Source organism: Ceratotherium simum, chromosome 24, assembly GCF_057802395.1.
Source record: "Ceratotherium simum simum isolate JZ-2026a chromosome 24, ASM5780239v1, whole genome shotgun sequence".
NCBI classification, from domain to species: Eukaryota; Metazoa; Chordata; class Mammalia; order Perissodactyla; family Rhinocerotidae; genus Ceratotherium; species Ceratotherium simum.
In genome coordinates this window covers 56425-79016 of record NC_141923.1, presented here as the reverse complement: position 1 = coordinate 79016, position 22592 = coordinate 56425, and the positions used below count along the sequence as shown (strand labels likewise).

Sequence of the window (22592 nt, the reverse complement as noted above, 5' to 3'; positions counted from 1 at the left end):
GGTGTATCTTTTCATCCTCTTTACAGTATCTTTTCCAGAGCAAAATATTTAGGAAGTCCAACTTAACATTTCTTTCACAGGTCATGCTTTTATATCATCATATTTCTTTTTGATATTTCATATTTTCTGAAACGTATGTTAAGCTGAATATTCCCCTTTCAGTCCCACTTCAGGTCTCTGTCATCATTGTTGGGATTGGTTATTGAGCCTCATTTTGTGTCTACACCTGGTGGGGATCTGGGAAGAGTGATTATGCTCCAGCCTGATGAAATACGGTTCTAGGACATTCTGGTTGAATTAAGGAATATAAAATAAGGGCAATGGTGGGATGGGATTCTCTGAAAAACTGGAGGGAAGTAGAGGGTGGACAGGGATCAGGACTCTGTCCAGCTGGCTCTCATTATCCAGGTGGATTCTCCTGTGGCAGCTGAGAGACAAGGTTACAGGGCTGCTTTCAGAGACCCACCCAGAACATGACCCAGCATGTCTGTGATGGGCTTTTGTCTGTTTGCTTATCTTCCTGCGTGTTTCATGGTGAAATCTCACAGCTGCATCCCCTCAGGTGGGCTGGTTTTCCATCCAGGAGACTGAGGGACAGCTACAGAAGGGGGCAATCCCTGATCATCAATGTCCACCCAAGTGGATTGTGAGTGAAAGCGTAAACTGTAGCAGGGAGAACAAAGAACCCCACAGGGCAGATTTCCTAGGGGGATGCTCATGACATGTGGAGTCAGTGAGTGCCCCTCTGAGGGCAGAGAAGATGAGCTCAGCACACAGAGTGCCCTGACTGTGCTGGTGTTTCTCAGGGATGATGAGAATGCTCAGGGTGTTGTCTTCGTCAAGACAGAAAATCGAGGCCTATAGGAACTTGCAGGAAAAGCTCGTAGCCACTGGTGGTATCTCATGTGCAGCAGACAATGTGCTTCCTCGTTGGTTGGCTGCAGCGAGAATATGAGAAATTAGAGGCAGAAGCAGAAACATGAATTGTCCCAGGCGTTAGCTGAGAGCAAGGACAGGAAATCCCTGATCCCACAAAAAGCTCCCTCTGGACCCCCTTCTGCACCTGCCCCTGGGTCTTGTCTCTGTTCTGTAGTCCCTTAACTGCCCCTGCTGGTTCTGAGTACTCCCTGCAGCCCAGCCCCTTCTGTACCCCTTGCAGGGAGGATTGCGTCTGGGCTCACAGACTTCCCCTCACTGTGTCTCTCATAATTACAGCCTCTTGCACAGTAATACATGGCTGTGTCCTCAGCAGTTACAGAACTCAGTTGCAGGAAGAACTGGTTCTTAGATACGTCTCTGGAGATGGAGATGTGGTTCTTTAGGGAAGGATTGTACTATGTGTTCCCATTATACTGTATGTACCCCATGTACTCTAGGTCCTTCCCTAGGGGCTGGCAGATTCAGCTCCAGCCATAATAGCTGCTTGTGATGGAGAATCCAGAAACAGCACAGGTGAGGGAGAGGGCTTCACCAGTCCTAGGCCGGACTCCTACAGCTGCTCCTGGGACAGGACACCTGGGGACAAGGAGAATCAGTCCGTCAGTCATGTGCAGTCACAGCCATCCCCATAGACCCAGGTCTGACATCTGAGACACTCACCTTGGGGAGCCGTCACCAGGCAAAGGAGAAGACCCAACAATCTCATCTTATTCTAGACCACAGCTCTGCCTTCCCCAGAGACATCAGCCCTGTCTGAGGAGAGAGCTGTGAGCTCCCACAGCCCGAGAGTGGATTTTACCCTCGAGCATGAAGAGAAATTTGCACGTAGGGAGCCTTGTCCTTATAAATGGGGTGGGACTGAAGTCAGTGTCCACAGTCCTCCCAGGGACTCTGTGGGCATCTCTTCTCCTGATTTTAGATGTTTTTTGAGTCTGGGATGTGAGGACACTTGGGCTTTGAGGCTCTTTTTAAACAGATTTGATGACTCCCTTCCTTATAGAGCTGCCGTGCTTCAGGCCTCCACCTCTCCAGCCCCACCTTGGCCCCAGCGTAACTCTCCACCATCCACTCATGATCCAGGTCTCGACTCCTCCATGCTGAGCCCAGCAGAGCTCCTGTGCTCTTTCCCTGTAATCTCCTCTGTGATGTGGTTCTCATCACACTGAGAGTTTGTTACTGTGTTGTATTGTTGTGATACATGAGTTCCAGGTGGGCCTTGTGTTCCATCCATCTTGTGTACTTGTGATTGGAGAAGACGCCACACGTTGAAAACTTCAGGTGAACCCACAGTTATCCTCGATCTATCACTCACCTGAAAATCAGAATATCTTCTTTACACACTCGATGAGATATACCCCACCCATGATATTCACCCATTTATTCACCATTAGTCACATGAGAAGGAATGTGACATCCAGTTCTCTTGTGACACCCTGAGCCCTGTTCACCCCCAGAGCCCCTGTGCAGGGCAGGCTGAGGCTCCTCTCTGGGAATTTGTAGACATGACACCTGTGCTCATCTTCTTCCACTCACCTGCCTTGTTGGCCTCACATCCTTGACCGTTTCTACTGGGAACAAGTCTTAATAAATTGTTAGTACAATAATTCATTTCTCCAATTCTGCAACTCATAATTTTCCCAAGACACAAGGATATTAACAGAGGGAGGGAATGTGGCCTGGAGAGAATTGTTTTACAGAAAAATGTTATAACGATTATTTTCCTACAGCACACAGTCCTTCAGTAACTAGCCAAGGAGGTGACGATATTCAAACAACGACCTTGTCAAAGACAAATGCGGGCTACCCTGGAAGTTACTGGAATCTAACTTTAGGTGTCTAATAGGAAATTGCACAGACAACATTCGCAGTCCTGAAAGGCACAGGCTGATAAGGTAAATCCTGAGCTGGGTGAGTAGACTCCACATACTCGTGAAAGTACATTTAGGGGTCATCGCAAAGACGTGTCTGGGGTTTTGAAGGGGCTCAGGTGAAAACCTGAATACACAATTGAGTGAATGAAAACTAAATATATTGGGGTGTGAACACAGCAATGGTAAAATGTGACTATATATTGTCAGCCACATTGTGTTTAATGAAATGGTGATATGTCATGGACCTAGGATCCAAAAACTAAAGTCACCGCTTATTTCTCCTCTCTGTCACCTACCAACTGCCAATTGATCAGAAGAACCAAACTTTCATTATTCCAAAATAGATGCCAAATTTCTTTTAAAACGGATGTCAATTCAGCACAACTACATGATCCAACCTTACCCGGGCTGCAGCATCTCCACACCACGTCCCCCTGGGGAAATATTCCACTGCATCTTCATCATGAGATGCTGAGGAGAAGACACCTGACCTCAACTTCATCTCCTCAGTCCCAGACCCCAGTGTGTCCCTCTCCTGAGCCTGCAGATGATGAGCTACGTGAGCAGCTGGGTGGAGTGAGGGGGATGTTCTCCTCTTCGTGGGGTGGATGAGCATGAGGGTCTGGAGACAAAGATGCACCTGGAAAAGGGCCCACAGGCTGCAGACCCTGTAAGAGTGGATCCCGTGTAAATGTTGACATTGGTGCCCTCACCACTGAGTGTGCTCTGGCTCCCTGACCTTCAAGAAGACCAAAAGGATTGAAGTGTTGAGACAATGCTTTTCTGTCACTAGAACTTGGAGATACTGAGAAGCCTTGAGAGAGAGACATGGAGCTGATGGAGAGACTGAGGGCTTTCAACAACCACAAGGGCCATTTACACAGGATCTCTCTACATAGACATCAAGCGGAAACTTTAAAGAAAAAATAAAATAATTATTGAAATACTTTAAATTCAGAGTACCTGATATCAGTACAAAGCTCTTATGTAAGGTTAATTTGCTCATCTTTGAAATGGAGACCAATGTACACCTAAATTCAAAAAGTTATTGCCATGATTTTATAAGTTAATATTATCCTAGTTTCCAGTCTTTGGTACTTTGATTATTACATATGAGAGTTTATTCTAAAAAGAGAGGACATGTCTGTGTTTCTACAGCTTTCAGGAAGCTGTAGGTACTGTCTGCATGTCAGGAAGAGGTTTACAGAGCAAGGAGATAAAAACCCTTGACAGGACACCAGACTTGAACCCAGCTGCTCTGTGAGGACAGGAGTTCAGTAGTTCCTGAGCGCCCCCTGGTGGTGCAGATCGCCCCCTGGTGGTCCTGTGCACCGCCTGGTGGTCTTGAGAGACCCTTGGTCTTCTGAGCACCTACTGCTAGACCTGAGTGCACCTTGTGTTTCCAAAGCCACCTGGAGAGAAATAGACAATGTTTTTTGCCCCTCTGCTTCATCCAGCATACAATGGTGGACACTTCCAGCGTAAGCACTATATGCCTTCTGTTCAAAGGATGTCTCCTCTCAGTTATTTCCCATCGACTGACACCCTCACTCCGCTCCTTGATGTAAATACCCAGCTGCCTTTGCTGCCTTCAGAGGAGAGACCTGTTTCTCTCTCCTACTGCAAACCCCCTACAGCAAGTGTCTTGAATAAAGTCTTCCTCACCATCCTAGCAAGCGTCAGAAGGACATATTCTTTGTAAAGAGAGACAGAAAGTGAAGGAAAGTGTTTGGATTCTCAAAGCTCCACTGACAGATCACAGGCTGATGAAGAGGCTCAGCTTCCATCCCGTGGCACCTTTCAAGGAGGAGGACGGGAAGCTCCAAGGTTAGAACAACAGGCACAGGGGTTGTGGTCTGATCCACAGAAGACTCTTCTCAGACGATGAAACCTCATGGCGTTTTCCTGGATGGATTTCAAAGTTGATTCACGCAGGGGATTCCTTCTAACTCCCATTTTATCTCTTTTGGAATGGAAGTGTCCATAACTGTTATCATGTGCCTGCCCTGCAGTTGTGTTTTAGAAGAAGATAACTTGTTTTCTGTTATTGCAGGTGGGCAGATGGAGGATTTACCCCAGGATAGATTACAGTCAAATTCTCACCCACATCTGATTTAGATGATTAACTTTAGGACTTTTGAGATGATGGTTCTTGGATAGATTTTGGACTTAATTTAATGCTTTAAAGATTGACATTTTGGGACATATCCAAAGTGTTAATATAATTGACCTGTGGGTTGGATGTAATTCCTTGAGGGCTGAGGGTAGACTGTGGCAGTGTGAGTTATTCTTTGAATCTGTGGATAGTATTTTTTATAGCAAAAGGATCTTTGCTGGATTTGATTAATTTAGAGACCCTCAGATCCAAATACTTTCCTGAATTATTTGGAAATGTAGTCACAATTGTTTATGTCAGAGGTAGGCAGAGGGAGACTAGACTACAGAATAAGAAGTAAACAGTGCGACCACTGATGTAAGGTAATTTACTCCAGGCTGTGAAGATGGAGGAAGAAACCATGAGCCAGGGGATGCAAGGAACGCAGCTCTAGAAGCTTGAAGAGACAAAAAAACCCAGACTCTCCCTGTCTGAATCCTTTTGTGCTTTTATAGAAAAATACCACAGCCTAGGTAGCTTATAAACAACAAGCATTTTTTTGTCATAGTTCTGTAGGCTGGGAAGTCCAAGATCCATGTGATACCCCACATTAACAAATTGAAGAATAAAAAGCATACAATCATTGCAGTAGATGCAAAAAAAAGCATGTGACAGCATTCAACATCCATTCCTGATAAACGCTCTCAACAAATCGGTGACAGAGGGAACATTCCTCAGCATGATCAAGGCATCTATAACAAACCCACAGCTAACATCATACCCAGTGGTGAAAAGCTGAGAGGGTTTCATCTAAGATGAGGAACAAGACAAGGGTGTTCACTCTCCCCACTTTTATTCAACATGGTACTGGAAGTCCTGGTCAGAGCAATCAGGAAAGAAAAGGAACTAAAATACTTCCAAATTAGAAAGGAAGAAGTGAAACTCTTTGTTTGCAGAAAGCATGATCTTGTATATAGGAACCCTAAAAAATCCACCAAAAACCTGTTAGAACTAGTGAACAAATCCAGTAAACTGGCAGGATATGAAATGAACATACCAAAATCAGTTGCGTTTCTATATACTAACAAAACAGTATTGGAAATAGAAATTAAGAAAAAAATCCATTTACAATTGCATCAAAAAGGATAAAACACCTAGGAATAAATTAACCAAGGAGATAAAAGACTAATACACTGAAAACAATAAGACACTGATGAAAGAAATTAAAGAAGACACAAATGAAGGGAAAGATATTCCATGCTTATGGATTGGAAGAATTAATATTGTTAAAATGTCCATGCTACCAAAAATGATCCACAGATTCAATACAATTCTTATCAAAATTCCAATGGCATTTCTCACAGAACTAGAACAAACAATCCTTAACTGTGTATAGATGCACAAAAGACCCCAAATAGCTAAAGCAATCATGAGAAAGAAGACCAAAGCCAGAAGCATAACACTCCCTGATTTCAAACTGTATTGCAAAGCTGTAGTAATCCAAACACTGTGTCTTGGCATACAAACAGGCACATATACCAGTGGAACAGAATAGAGAGCCCAGAAATAGATTTTCACATCTTGGGTCAAATAATGTATGACAAGGGGCCAAGAACACTCAATGGGGAAAGGAGAGTCTCTTCCACACATGCTGTTGGGATAACTGGTTAAGCACATGCCGAGAAATAAAATTGGACCCATAAATTACATCTCTCACAAAAATTAGTTCAAAATGGATTCAAGACTTCAACATAAGAACTGAGACCATAGAATTCCTAGAAAAAAAAACATATGGAAGAAGATCCTGGAAAGTTGTCTTGGCAATGATTTTTTGGACATGGAACAGAAAGGACAATCCACAAAAACAAAAATTGACAAGGGGATGACATCAAATTTAAAAGCTTCTGAACAGCAACAGAGACAATTAACAATGTGAAAAGTCAATCTATGGACTAGGAAAATCTATTTGCAAACCATATATCACATGGGCAGTTAATATCCAAAATGTGTGAAGAACTCATACAAGTCAATAGCAACAACTGAAAAAAAATCTGATTAAAAAATGGGCAGAAGAACTTTATAGATATTTTCCCAAGAAGACATCTGTATGGCCAAAGGTACTTGAAAAGGTGCTCAACATCACTCATCATCAGGGAAATGCAAATCAAAACCACAAGGAGATGTCACCTCACACCTGTTAGAATGGCTGTTATCAAGAAGACAAGAGATAACAAGTGTTGGCAAGGATGTGGAGAAAAGGGACCCTTGTGCACTGTTGGTGGGAATGTAAACTGAGCAGCTACTCTGGGAAACAGTATGAGGGTTCCTTAAAAAATTAAAAAGAGAAATACCATATGATCCAGCAATCCCACTGCTGACTATATATCTAAAGGAAATGAAAACAGGATCTCAAAAAGATATTTGTAACGCCATGTTGATTGTAGCATTGTTCACAATAGCCTAGAAATGGCAGCAACCTAAGTTTCTGTCACCGATGACTGGATAGAGACGATGTGGTATATATACAAATATATATATACGTATATATATATATATATATATATATATATATGTATATATATATATATATACATGGAATGGGATATTTTCCTGCCTGTGAAAGGCAGAAGATCCTGACATTTGAGACAACGTGCATAGATCTTGAGGGCGTATGCTGAGTGAGATAGGTCAGGCAGGGACAGACAAACAAGTACTCTATGGTGTCACTCACACGTGGAATCTAAAGTGGAACTGGTGAAGAGAGAGCAGAAAGGAGGTGACCAGGGGCAGGAGGGTGATGGAACTGGGAGATGTTGTTCAAGGGGACAAACTTGCAGCTAGTGGATGAACAAGTGCTGGAGCTCTGATGCACAGTGTGTTGATTATAGTCAACAATGCTGTATCGTAGACTTGAAAGTTGCTAAGAGACTAGATCTTCACTGTTATCACCACAAGAAAGAAACAATGCCTATGTGACCTGATGGACTTCTTGTCTAACTGCACAGTGGTCATCGTATTGCAGTCTCTAAATGTGTGCCTTCAACACATTGTACGTTGTACACTTACGCATGTTGTATGTCAATGACATCTGAAAATAAATAAAATGTTTAGAAAAGAATATATTTAGGAAAGAAAAAGAAAAACAAAAAACCTAAGCCTAACTTTCTGTCGTCTGGGGTGCAGATGAGGTCAAATACTTGACTTTACAGCCTTCCAAGGAGAAACGGCCCAGACTGTCACCTGGGCCCCTGGAAGGCTGTGCCCCGTGAGTGAGAGAAAAGCAGAAGCCCTCGCACACTCTGGGACCCAGCCTCGCATTGGCTCTGTCCTTCATCAGAGCCCAGAAGTCTGCCTGTGCTCTGATTCTGGGGGCTCAGTGAGGCCATTCCTCTCTGGAGGAGAGTCACGTTACCAAGAACCTCCACAATTTTTCACACACCATCTCTGGACTTCCATCACAAACAATTAGCCATGCCAGGAGATAGGATGTGATGACCAAAACTCAGAAAAGGAAAAGAAAAACAGACAATAGAAAGGGAGGCAGAGGAGATCAGGACTCGGTGTCCATCCAACGCTGATCTTGAAATGAAAAGGAGCCCTGGGGAGAGGGGAGATGATCCCTGGCAGGAAGACCCTGACAGCCACATGGGGAGGTCTGCTGGTGGGAGGGGGCAGGAGGAAGAGGAGTAAAAGGTCCCGGGAGGGTGGTGCTGCATAAGCAAACCCTTAACGTTCAAGGACGTGGACGTGAGCTGGTATTTAATTCTCCAGATCTCTCACTTGAACTTCGCATTTATATTCACCACCAAAATAGTGGAATACACTGAGCGGCCATGAAAATGGGCCAGAGTATCCTAGACGTAGACTGAATGTTGGAAATTGGAAGGAGGTTCAGAGATACCAGGATGTAGTTGGAGAAGAGAGGGTAGGGTTTCAAAACAATGTGTACAGAAGCAGCACAGTTTTAACCACGTGCATTTAGGAAAACACTGGAAAACAACGTTACGACAGACTAAAAGCTGTTTTCTATGGATGATGTGGGAAGTGTAAGTCCTTAGGTTTGTGGGAGGTTTTGGCTTTTAAATTCTGTATGATGGACCTGTATTGCATGGGGAAAAAAAACAATATAAGTTTCAATGTTAATTTAAGATAATTTAAAAAAAATTACTTATGAATTTTATTTTTATTAATTTTACATTACCTTATAATAGTTCACTGAAAATTACTTAGATATGAGGTAGACTGGTTTTCCACCCCCACAGGCCTGTTGGAAAGACCTGTGTCTGTCACTCACCATGACTTACTCAGCTTCTAGTCCCTCTTCAGTCATTCAAATGCAGAGGCAAGAAGGAAGTGGGGGACTAACATTCACAGGGCTCCCTCTGAATGCCAGAGTCCTTGACAGACACTTCTCCTAGTTTTCTGATTGAATTTCGTTGAATGCAGCATTTGACATCATGACCTCAGTCTCCCTCTTACGGAAATTTTCTCTCCAGAGGCTCAAACTAAGTCTCTCAGTTTGTGCTGTGGGGGAACTGAGCCCACATCACCCTCACCCCACAGCCACAGCCACCCCAGTCTGGGACAGGCAGGCCTAGCTGGCAGTAGCCCTCGATTGCCCTGAATCCACTTTGGGTTTAGAGCAGAGGTTTCCTAGAGGATGAGGAAAACCTCAGTGCTCAAGAGCAGTATTTTGGAGATGTGTCACGAATATGCCCCAAAAGGAGGCTGTGGCAACTTCCCTTGACTGTGGGACCAGCAACCTCAGGGGAAGACCCAGCTGCTGACTCAGGTCTCCCCACCAGGCCAGAGGCTCAGGCTCAGCCTGGGCTCTGAAAGGCTTACACAATATGCAGCGGACACCAACATGTGGTTTTTTAAGATTTATTTCAGAGTGCTGTCAGCACCCCATGCAGGAGACCTGGTGTGAGAATGCTGACACGTCTCACTCCATCCGTGGGGTGGGGGGACCCCTGTGTCTCCCGCAGACTTCTAGAAATGTGGACGCCGGCTCTGTCATCTCTTGATTGATTTTTTTCACAGATGTTCATTCTCTATGGTTTATAGTTGTACAGGGTCGGGAGGCTGATTTACTATTTAATTTCATCAACTGTCACTTCCTTAACTTCAATGGTCTTGATAGTTCTTACATTTGTGGCCACTCCAAAGAGGAGCACAGTTATGAAGGCGTAAATGCGGCCAAAGGCCACTCTCAGATATATCACTGACTCCTGGCTGTGCGACACTGTCCGCACTCTTCGTGGAGGGGGTCCGCTGTCTACACTCCCTCCCGCACCTCTCTGTATGCACCGTGGAGGTTCCCACCCCACATGGCAGTGACAGTTCCTCAGATTGTTGCAGATTCCTCTAAGACTGCATTTGTGAGGGACACAGTCATAATTTATTTGTTCCATAGTACCATTGCAATAGGTATTGTCACAGAACCTTCCAGGAGCACAGAGGGTACCAGATCTCACGTGACCCACATCCGTTGCTCCTGTGGAACGGTGTGAATCCACTCCAAAACACAAGTGACCTGAGATGAGAGACTGATGGAAGCCGACATGTTCCTGTAGCTGGGGAAGGTGAGTGACATTGATACACTGCAGCCTTCCACACAGAATATCTGCTTCTGCACAGGCCTGAAATCTGACTTCCTCTTCAGCTCTTCGACAGTGTCCGTATCGGTGGCCTTTTCTGTTTATGGTATAGCAGCTATCTGGAGCCTTCACAGCGGTTTCACCAAAGATTTCTTTGCAATGCACGGTGCGGTCAGTGCAATTTCCGTGATAGCAATAGCCTTCTTCAGTACACGGGGTTCCATCTTGCAGATAAAAGTCTGAGGGGCATTCCAAGGACACCCCTCCACAGTACTCCGGAAGATCACATATATTTTGGATTGGTCTGCAGAGAGTCCCCACGGGGGCGTAGGTGCAGTTTGCGCAGCACCTGCCTGTGTTACAGGCGCTTCCAGGCGTCAAGCGACAGTCACTGTTGCAGCACTGGTTGCTGTAACACTGCTTGAAGGAGCCGCAGTCACACTGCTCCCCGATATCCACTATGTAGTTTCCGCAACGGGCATGTGTCAGACTTTTATTGTGATACAACATGTGACTGCTGAATATGCATTTCGCTACATTGTTGCCAACTATGTGCTGTGTATGTTCAAAGGAACAGTTACTAAAGACATCTGTCAGCACAGGGTATCTGTTCATGATGCAGGTAGTCCTTCTCTGGCAAATGCAAGTGGATTCATCATAATACAGACCAAACGTTCTCCCAATCTGTTGGCTTGATATGATAGACAGCAATAAATAATGTCTGTATAGAGAACCCACCATGACAAGATTTTGCGCGTTGCACATAGCATATAGGACTGGATTAAACTGAAGTTCGTGGGGCCCCTCTTGATTCACTAATATGCTTGAATGTGGATTCAGAGTTCTATACAACGAACGCTCAAAATACTGAAAAAAGGGACTGCCTGGCACCTGAAAGACGGTTAGCTCAGTTGGATCTCTCTGATTATAAACGAGTACGCAGCTAACATAGAAACCTATATCAAGACTTTGATACATTGTGTCAATCAAACTGGCTAGATTTATCATAAATATTGCACAGTTTGTTACATTGTTGTACACATTATATATCGACCTTGAGCTCATGAGAAGGCCTCTGATCAGTCCTCTGTGGGATGCATAGAGCTTGCTAGAGATCCTGGGCACCTCACTGGCATTTGCCTGAGAGAACAGGGGGTCCCTCTCCTCATACCCCAGTCTATAGGTAGGTCCCATTGCATTTCGGTCTGCCACTATCTGAGAAACAATGTGTTCAAACCTTTGGGAATCCTTGAGGGGTCTGATTTCATAGGCAAGGTCGTCCAACTTCATGATCCCTTTGAGACCCCCATAGCACGTGTCCATGGTGACCATGGAGAAAGGAACCTCCTCCAGGTAGCCAAGGTAATAGCAGCCTAGAGGCACGAAGGGGTAGTCCATCTGTAAGGCTCCTTGGTCATCCTGAGTCATCAGCAGCAGATCTCTGGGCACAAAGAGTTTCTTGCGCCGCATGTGGATCACGTGTCTCTGGCCCCCAAAATGCAGGCTGTAGGAGAGCCAGCCTGGCATCTGTATGCCTTTGCCACGCTGCGACTCCTTCTTGGGAATCACCACCTCGGTGGAGATGTAGCGCCATGAGGGATGTCCTTGAGAGCGCTGGACTAGAGCCAGCGACGCCCAGAGCCCAAGCAGCAAGAGGGGCGTCCTCAGCGTGACCTGGGCCTCTGCCAGCCTCATGGCCCTGCTCAGGGACATCTGTCAACGAGGATGGATAAAGGGAGGATCCTCAGGGGAGCCAGGTATGAACCGTCTGCTGTGACCACTTCCCATCAAGGAGAGAGACACTGACTGAGAACAAAGGGCAGCCTCAGCTGCCAGCACACTACCCCTGGGTGGGTCACCTGAGGGAGTTAGGTCACAGTCAGGGCGTGGCAGTGGGTGAGCCTGGGCAGAAATCCCTCTGGGGTTGAGCTGGCAGAGGGGGAGGGCCGTGTCTAGGAGTGAGAACATGGAGATGAGCTGGGAGGTGGAAGCAGAGGCATGTCCCCACTCAACATGTTCAAACTTTCCTCTGGCTCTCTGACTCTATGACATGCCACTCCAACAACTGACTTCTCTGCCAGCTCTATCCTGTGCTGCCTCCGGCCCTGTCTGTGGATTACTCTTCTTCCTCATTGTGGAGTACAGTGTCTCCCTACTTCTTTGGAGGTAGAGGTAGACGTTGTTAATTTTACCTTGATAGGGGTTGAAAGGTTTTCTATTTTATAATTACAGGTGTTTTAGTCTGGCTTTCAGTGAGGTACATGGAAACCGTTTGATCCTTTTGGTTGGAGCTTTGGGGATTTGTTCAGGCTTCCTGGGTCAGCACTGAGAGTAGGGTCGCTATCTCCCCAGTGCTCTGTAAAACCCTTTGGAGTACATGCTCTGGTGCTCCCTGAGTTTCAAGGTTTTAGTTTTTCCTCATCTGGCTGGTGAGAGCAGGAACGGTTCCCGACTGCGTAGGAGCCCATGGACTTCTCCCTCTGGGCCTTTCATGTGGTTGTTTCCTGGACTTTGGTGGTCTCCTCACGTGCAAGTGCTGATCCCTTCTCAGATGAAGACACGGGGGCCCCTCTGCTGGTACCCAATGGGAGACAAAAAATCTTTCACCCATTTTTATCCAATTTTGTAGTTGTTTTGAGGGGAGGGAAAATACAGTACCAGGTCATGATCAGAAGAAAAAATTTTGTTGTCCTCCAAACTACGACTATTTTCCTTTTATTTTACAAATGTCATCCCTCCATTCAAACTTAATGTGATCACTCATGTATTTCCTTGGCAGAACGTTTACTCCTGGCCCTCTAAAAGCTCTTGCTCTCCCATACCCCTTCCCCCTTCCTATGGGGCCTGCTTATCATTGATGGATTCCAACACATGGTGCTAATTTCCCCTCTGATGGTGGAGAGGTGGACACCCTTCACCTCCCCATCAGTGTTCTCACAGAGCGTGGCTGAGCGTACTGGCCCATGACAACCTCATGTTGTTTCTCTTTCCCTTCTGTCCTCTACAGTGCAAGGGTTTCTCTGTGTGAAGCCACTGTCCTGCCCCTGCCTTGACTTTGAGTTCACTGATCCTTTCTTATGCTTCGTCTGATCTGTTGTTGAACCTCTCTACGGAATTTTTCGGTTTGGTTACACAGTTCTTCAGCTCTGTGGTTTCTTTTGTACTTTCTTATATTTTCTATCTTCTTGTTGAAATTCTCACTCTGTTCACGCTTTGTTCTCCTGTCCTTCGTGAATATCTTTGTGACCATTATTGTGAACCTTATCAGGTAAATCACTAATCTTCGTTTCTTTAAGGTCTGTTTCTTGAGTTTTATCTTATTCTTTTTACTGGAACACATTCTTCTGTTTCTTCATTTCTGCTGACACTCTACGTTTGTTTCTGTGCATTAGGTAAAAAGCCACCTCCCCATCCTGAAGGACGGGTTTCGTGTAGGAGATGCATCTTATCATTCAACTCTGCCCTAGTTCTTGGACAACTCTCAAACCTTTGTGATTGCCCAAGCCTTCCGTGTTCTTACAGGCTCCCAGTACTTGAGGATGTGCCAAGAGTTGTCAGTGCCCTAAAGGCGAGAATTGCAGTCATCGCCTAAATGCAGGCTGCTTGGAAGCTGTATCTCTATTCCTGGGATGGAGGCACCTTCACAAACATGATCTTCTTTCATAAATGTAAATTCATTTGCAAAAGGGGAAATTTATATTTAGTTTTAGGCAATTGGGGGAGGTACCAGTGTCGGCTAGTTCTCAAGCACCTTTAGCTCAAATTAAGCAACATGCCAAAGCAACATATTTTGGGATGGCATGTTCTGAACCCCTATTTTTCCCCCTTATGAAACTTCCTGCGAAGTTTCACATATTAAAATCTCAGTTGGTGTCTGTGGAAAGAATCGGTTTAGTAACTGAGAGTTAAGATATCTACAAAGGGAGTGATGGGGTTAAATTAGATTGAAAATAAACAAGCAGAAAAGAACAAATCTAAGTACATTTCCTCACATCCCCTTAAACCAGGATCCCAAGCCTGAAACAGGTCAGTCCAGTAAAATGGTTGAGCTTCATTTATCTGACGGAGAATGTTTATCTTCTCTTTTAAAAAGTGTAAAGTGGATACTATTTGTCCCATCTGAGTCACATAGAAGCAGCACTTTTTGCTAATCATGACAGTCAATTTTATGTGTCAACTAGACTGAGATAAGGGAGGCCCAGATAGCTGGCAAGACATTATTTTTACGTGTGTCTGTAATGGTGTTTCTGAAAGACGTTAACATTGAATCAGTAGGCTGAGTAAAAATGATCAGTCATCAGTGTAGCTGGGCATCATCCAGTTCATTGAAGGCCTAAATAGAACAAAACAGGAGAGGAAGGGTGAATTCACTCTCTCCTTGAGCAGGGACTTCATCTTCTCCTGTTCTCCGACATCAGTACTCCTGGTTCTTGGGCCTTCAGATTCAGGCCAGGACTTCCATCATTGGCTCCCTTGGTTCTCAGGCCTTCAAGCTTGGACTTAAAGTACACCACCAGCTTTCCTGGGTCTCCAGCTTGCAGAAAGCAGATTTTGGGATATCTCAGCCTTTATAATTGAGTGAGCCAATCACTCATATTAAATATCTATCTTCATCTATGTATGTATGTATCATCTATCTATCTATCTATCTATCTATCTATCTATCTATCTATCTATCATCTATCCATCTATTAATCTATCTATCTTCTATCATCAATCTATCTGTCTATCTGTCTAGCTATCTATCTATCCATCTGTCATCTCTCGTCTCCTATTGCTTCTGCTTATCTGGAAAACCCTGACTGATACACCAATGCTTGCACAGGCTCTTCTTGCTGGGCAGTTAGTGTAGACAGGGCACGATGATTTTGGAGTGCAACAGAAGCTAAACTATTAACTTCTGATTGGAGCGCTTCTAGTGTTCATATAGTGATATTGACCTCTTGTTCTCTTATCATAGAGATATTCAGGATCACCTTTTCCAAATCATAAGTTCCAAAACTTGGGAATAAATCTTCAATACTGAAAATAATTTGGAGGGGTGATACACAAGCTGGTTTTCTATCGAGTTGTCTTGTCTGATACATTTATGTGGCATGACTTCATGAAGGAAGGAGCCCAAGTTTGTAATTTGGCTGGCATTTAAGGTGGAGCATCTGGTGACAGAAAGGGTCTGGTATCTGAGTCCACATCATCCTGACCATTTAGGTGGAAATCTTTTATACCCTTGTTACACATGAGATTAAAAGACCACGGTAGTTCATGGACAAGGTGAAAGTGGAGCGTACCTTTCCCCAGGTCTGCGGTGACTCAGGCCCTTTGTCACCAGTCACGTTGGTATCTGCACACCTTCATTTCCAAGGTGCTCCTGTCGGTTTGTAAGAGCAGAACAGGCTGCGACGTATCTGATATAGAAGGCCTGTAGCCTCTCTTCGACAGTTCTAAGCTGTGGCTTTGTCACCTGACCAAGTTAGTTCAGATTTTTGGTCTACTTGTGTATAAGTTGTGGAGTTGGGCAGCCTGATCAGGGAAGAGGCTGAGATACCTCAAGTTGTCCATGGGTGGCCTGAGAACCAGCTGAAACATTTTGTGATCTGGCAAGTGTTTGTGCCATAGAGTTAGTACAAACCCCCTTGTGACCTCCTTGAGAGGTCTGAGGATGCTGCCTCAAGAATCAATCCACTGGGTTTGATTCCAATATTGCCTTGGTATGTCACCAAGAAATGGTCCAGCAGCATGCCTCTTTTTACACAAAGGGGAGTATTCTCTCTCAGTGACTTTGCCTGAGCAAGGGACAGTCCTTGAGCTTCCATAGAGGTTTTCTGGGCCCAATTAGCTCACTGGAAGGAGAGGTTGTGTGATGTTGATTTTCTGGTTGTGGATACCACACATTTTCATTCAACAATCTCCTATAGTGCTCACATCCACCTTCTCATACTGGCAGGAAGAAAAACTAGTTCAGGTTCTTATTCATTATCTAGATGTTGACACAGCCAAGAATCAGACTGATTAGTTATGTGAACAGGGTTGGAAAACGGGTAAAGGGTGCTGAATCTGTGCCTGACTTGCTGAGAAAACAGTCTGGGTTAAGAGGAGTAAGACACAGTTTGAAAGAAAGCTGATAGTGGAGGATCAGAGAAAGAGTAGGACAGATTGAGACAGGCAATCTCCAGTCAGTCTTTCAATAAATGGGGAAAAGGGGAGGTTTTGTGTTAAAAAAGGTTTTTTCTTTTTTCTTTAGCAAGAGAGAAACCTAAAAAAGAAGAACAAAGGTGGATATGGAGCTTCTTGGTCCATGATTTTGTGAAAGCTGTCTATCTTGAGATGTCATCTGCTTCCAGAGCCTGGGAATTGGCTCTGGAATCCTTATTTAAGGTCACTCCTGGGGATGGTCTTCCAGTTGTCTTGGGAGTAGTGGTCTGGCTCTCTTGGTCTTGCTTCATGAATCTGGTAATCTCTCTTTTATTTTGATGACAGTGTAGGTGGCTCACAGGACCTCATAAGGTCCTTCCCAGTGAGGTGACAGCGCATGTTTTCTTCTGAAGACCTTGATGTGGAAATGGATGGCAAGGCTTGTCAATAGGCAAAGGCTATGACCTTATTACTGTGGATGATATGCCTCAAGCATACCAGTTAATTCTTATAGATAACTAGTCATGGAATCAACTTGTTCATTTAAGTCTCTATAAAGTTCACTCAATCCAGGAATGAAAGATTAAGAAATTCCTTTAAAAAAATATTTCAAAAGTGATAAACTCATTTCTCTTATTTGGAGTATTACATGTTTTTTAAGGGCTAAGGGCAATGATTTTGACACTTAAGTCAGTCCAGTGTCTTGACAGATTTTTCCTAAAGTCCCTTTTTATGTCTAGATCATTGTGTTCCACTCACCCTGATGATTAAGGATGGTGCAGAGTATGAAGTTTTAATGAGTATCCAGAGTTTATGCAAGCAAGTGGTTATTTCTGCTGTACAGTGATTCCCTGGTCTGATCCAGTCAGTGAAGGAATGCCAAAACCAGGAACAATCTCAGTTATTAATTTCTTTACCACTGTTGCGGCATTGGGTTGTTAGTTGGATAGCATTCAGTTCATCCACTCAACATGCAGACAATCACCAAACAGTGGGAGTAGCTGAAAGGTGGGGGCAGGTCTATAAAGTCCATTTGGAGAGCTGAAGGGGCAGTGTGGGCCTTGGAGGACCCCTGAGGCATGCTGGTTTCCTCCAGGAATTTGGTGGGATTTAGAAGCGGCATGTCGGGAAATAATATGATCAGAAGTTTTGTGGATGCCCAGGCAGAGCCAATGTCTTCCATTTCCTTAACTATCTCCCATCTGCACATGCCCATCTGATGGAGATAAGAGCAAGCCAAACATCAAAAGACAGGAAGCCACAGGACCTCCACTCAGCCCCATGTATAATCCAACTGATAATTTTTTGCCACCCTATTGTACCCACTTGTCTACTTCAGATTGTGGGTAACTTACCTGATAACAAATAATATCAGTCAGGGGTAAAGGCAGGTTTATAAACTGGGTGGAAAAAGGATGAGAGGTCTATTCTTGGCTGTGTATTTAACAGCTCTGTCAGCTCTATTGGTTCCTGGAGATATAGAGTCAGTCTGCTCAGAATGGGCTGGAGAGTGAACACCAGCATTTTTAGCAGGGAGGTGGAAGCCTGTAATAGGGAAGCAACAGTGTGCCCATTGGCAATAGGAGTCCCTGCAGAAGTTAGGGGTTTCCAGATGGCGCCACAGTGTGGTAGACTCCAAAGGCATATCAGGAGTGATTGGATAGTGGAATTTTTTCCCTTTGTTAATATGCAAGCCCTAGTAAGAGCTGTGGGCTCAGCAGCGTGGGCTGATTTTACAGTGGGCAGAGAGGATGCCTCAAGTGTTTCATGTGGGCATACTGTGGCATAGCCAGTTATTATATTTCCCCACAAGTTTTCATTTACAGAAGCCATCACAAAAGAGGAGTCAGGGTTGACTAAGGAGGTGTCCAAGAAATCCTGTCTATAGCTGGAAGGCAATCATGGAGGATGGGGTGGGTGCTCCCTCATCAGGGAGGGGGTAGAGTAGCTGGATTTGGAGTGTTACAAAGATATAAGATGATGGAGAGATTGGCTCAGTGGGCTTGCTCAGAGATGGTCTGCTCTTGAAGAGAAGTGTTGTGTCTTATGCACTTGTCAGAGAGCAGACACAGCATGGGGAACATGGAGGTGAATGGGGGAGCCTAATGGGAGGGGACTGGCTTTACCAATCAAGGCAGCTTCTGTAGGGGTGCAAGCCTGGGAGTTTACCTGATGCCACAGTGTCTGACTGACATGAGAAGTATATTATAGGACACATCTAAGAAGCAGAAGGTTGCCCCAGGAGACCTACAGCAATTCCATAGTTTTCATGGCAAGACAGGTGAAAAGGATTATTAACATTGAGTAATCTGAGAGCCAGGCGTGTGGACAGTGTTAATATTGAGACTTGAAAGGAGGTTAGGGCCAGGAAATGGGATCTGAGGTGGTGTCTTGGGTGGAAACACAGAGGTTTGGCCAGGGCAGCAAAGTTAGGAATCCATTGGTGCAGTAACCAAGCTGTCTGAGAAATATACATAGCTGCTTGTTTGTTTTGGGAGAGGGGTAAACAAAGTTGACTCAAGGCATTTTGGAGTGAGCTTTTGAGTGCTGTGAGGTGTCTCCCATCCTCCCAGGTACCAGGTGTTTGTACCCACTGAAGTTTAAATGGAAGGCTTTATGGCCTCGTTCAGCTAGTGCCTTCAGGAGAAGGAGGGAGTCTCTAAGAGCACTCTGCTTAGTCTGGTTACAGAAGAAAAGATTGTGAACACACTGAACAAGAGTGGAGCCTTGGGTAAAGACACAGACTCTCAGTTGGCTTCAAGGATTTGGAAAAACTTTGAGAGAGACCCACAGTATCTCTGAGGTATGTAAGTCCATGTTAATTGTCTTGCTGTAAATGTAAATGCAAAGAGACATTGTGAGTTAGGCCACAATGGAACGGAAAATAAAGCTCAGCAGAGGTCAATGACTGAAAACCAGGCTGTGTCAGCAGGAATGGAGGTGAGACGGGGGCTGGATCAGGGAACCTGAGGTGACAAGGGATTAAAGAATAGTTCAGGGGTTTTAGATCTTGTACACATCTATAGATTTGATTCCCATGTGAATCAAGCATCCCCCTTTCTTCACTAGCAAGATTGGGGTGTTACAGGGTGAGGAAGTACAGACAAGAACACCCTGATGTGAAGGAGAGTCCATCAGAGTCCAGGTCCTCGTTCTGCACCAGAGAAAAGGAACTGGTCTACTGATGGAAGAGGGTTGTTTGTTTTCCCAACAGTGTGTGCACGGGCTCTGCCCGCGGTAGCCGTACAACCCCATTTGCATGTGAGGCCCAGAGATGAGTTGGCACATCTTTTAAAGAGTTAATCCTCTTCAGGAGATTTTAAATTGAGCTCAGTCACCATTAGGGAAAGAAGGAAGTTTGAGGTTTGACCTGAGGGCAGAGAAATAGGAACTCCTTTCTTGTTCCATTGTATGGTGGCGTGAGATTTATGGCATACATCTCTACCTACAGAGTATGTCTGCTAGGAGCCAGGAACTGGAAACCGGGCATGAAGAAGGCCTAAGACTACCAGGAAGCCTGAGACATGGGCAACGAAAGGATGCTGAGATACCTGACAACCTGAAGAATCAGAGGTGACAGGTAGAGATGAATCCTCTGAGTGGATGGAAAAGTCGCACCAGAGTCAATGAAGTCCAGTTCCTGATCCTCTATTTTAGGTTCAGTGGTGGGTTCTGGGGTGGGACTGAGGACCAGCTGACCCCGTCAAGAGATGGGGAGCTGTCCCACATGAGGGGAGACCAGACGCGCTGAGGTGCGGTGTCAGGGAGATATTTTCTCCAGTTTTCCTGTCTCTGTGGTGCAGGACCCTCGTCTCCTCAATGTCTTCTTTGCAGTGTCTGCACCTCTGGGGACACACAGGGAGGTTCTGTGGCTGTGAGCCAGCAGGGGGTTGAGTTTATCCCAGATTCACACCTTTTCTTTTGTAGAGACTCAATTCGTAAGGCAAGGACGGTTGATTTTAATCCCCTTTTCCTCCTGTTTTCCTGCAAGCTATTTTCAAATAATTGAGTGGCAGCTTCTATCGCAACTGAGAGATTGTCTTGCCCATCCAACACACTCTTTTGGATTTTCCACTTTATAGCAGGGAGAGTATTTCTGAGTAAAGCAGAAATTAAACAATTTCTGCGCTCTGAGGCCTTGGGTTTTAAGGCAGCATGCCTGTGAAAAGTCTGCATACATGCCCCACAAAGGCCTTGCGACGGTCCCCTTCTTTCTGAGGGCCCAGTTCAATCTTAGACCAACTCCATCATGGGAAAAAGTCTCTACCATCCCTCCCATCAGCCTAGAATAGCAGCCTCCAGCAGCGCCCCTTCCTGGTCATTTCTGGCAGCGACTGGGGGAGGCTCTGACCACATGTCTCCTCTGAGGGGGGCAGGGTTCCCAGGGGGCCGTCTAGCTTGTCTGACAACTACATATGAGTGAGAATTCATCGTAGTACATGGAGAGGAGTTAGAGAGACTAGTGGCCATTCACCACCCCACTGATGGGGCTTCACAGAGAAATGAGCCTCAAGGAGGCGTCGAGATGATTGAGGCTTCTCTACCTTCTTAGGTGGGAGAGACACGTGGTGGGGATGCCAGCAGGAGAACATGGGGTGAACTAGGCTGTCCTGTGATGCACGTGAGAGTCTCTCGGGTGATAAGAGTGGTCTCCAGAGTAGCTCCCTCTTGGTACAGAGGGAGCTCGCAAACTTAAATTTCTGTTATAAATGTAAATTTCCTTTAAAACGTGGAAACCTGGACTTTATGTTTAGGCTGTTAGGGTGAGGTAAAGAGCATTTCCTGCTGTGGCTGGTTCCCCAGTGCCTTCAGCTCACAATAATCGATGTGCTAAAGTGGCACCTTTGGGGGGCGTGTCCTGACACCTCACTGCCCAACCTGACTCTGGGCAGCCAGTCTCTGAGGCAGGGGTTCTTTCTAAGGTGGGCTCCCAGGAGGGGGAGTCGCTGCCCAGGCAAGCACAGGGGTCACTCTGGGTTCTCACGGCCTCCCTCTCGGTGCTTGTTACACAATAACACAGGGCTGAGGAGGGCGCTGCTGCTGAGAGCTCCATGGCAGGAATCACTGGGCGCGGAGCTGAGAGCTGATGAAGACTCTCTCCTCGGCCCAACTCTGCTCAGGCCCCCTGGGATCTTTCTCAACTAGGCCTGACTATCGGACTCTGTGTTCCTTTCTGCATTGTCTAAGTTCAGCAAGAATCTTGTTAAATCAGTTCACTCCAAACCCCCTGCCCTGAATATCTCCCACTCTCATATCTGCCACCCTCATATCTGATCTCCTTTGGGCCCCCATCTGTTCCCCTTGATATCTGATCACCCTCATATGCGATCACCCTCATATCTGACCAACCTCATATATGATTGCCTTCATATCTGATCACACTCATATCTGACCTCCTTCCTATTTGTTCATCCTTGTATCTGACCATCTTCCTATCTGATGACACTTGTATCTGATAACTCTCATATCTGACCACCCTCACAGCTGATGACCCTATCTGATGTTCCACATCCCCCTCCACCCCAGGTGATGTCTGCTGTTCTGGCAGGCCTTCATTCAGAATCCTATTAGGTCAGTTTAGCAGAACCCTCACGAATCCTGATGTTTCCCCTTAGTAGTCTTCCATACACCAACTCCAGCTTCCCCTTGGCTATAAATACCACTGGCCTATGCTGCTGCATTCAAAGTTGAGCCCAATCAAGACCCCTATCACAGTGGTCCCTACACTTATCGTGATGACCCCCTGGGATAAACTGTGCCTTACCATCTTCAACAAGTGACATGAATAATCTTTCTTTTGACAGGATCAGATCAGCACCCCCACTGCCTCTTGACCTCCAGCCCTTTGTCTGGATGCTGGCAGAGGTAAAGGAGAGGATAGAGGGCTGTATCCTCCAGCTTCAGCCAAGAAGGACACCTGGGGACACAGGCAGTCTCTGTGAGACACTCACCTTA

The 22592-nt window shown here is 45.5% G+C and overlaps 1 protein-coding gene across 1 annotated transcript in view; it reads right to left on the bottom strand.

Moving 5' to 3' along the window:
- Positions 1 to 12200, bottom strand: part of LOC101407085 (disintegrin and metalloproteinase domain-containing protein 21-like) — a 36904-nt gene extending 24704 nt beyond the window's left edge. Inside the window, exon 1 of the mRNA XM_004434400.3 lies at positions 10023 to 12200. Within this exon, the coding sequence (XP_004434457.3) occupies positions 10023 to 12200 (2178 nt within the window). The remainder of the gene's footprint in view (positions 1 to 10022) is intronic.
- Between the last annotated feature and the right edge of the window lie 10392 nt (positions 12201 to 22592).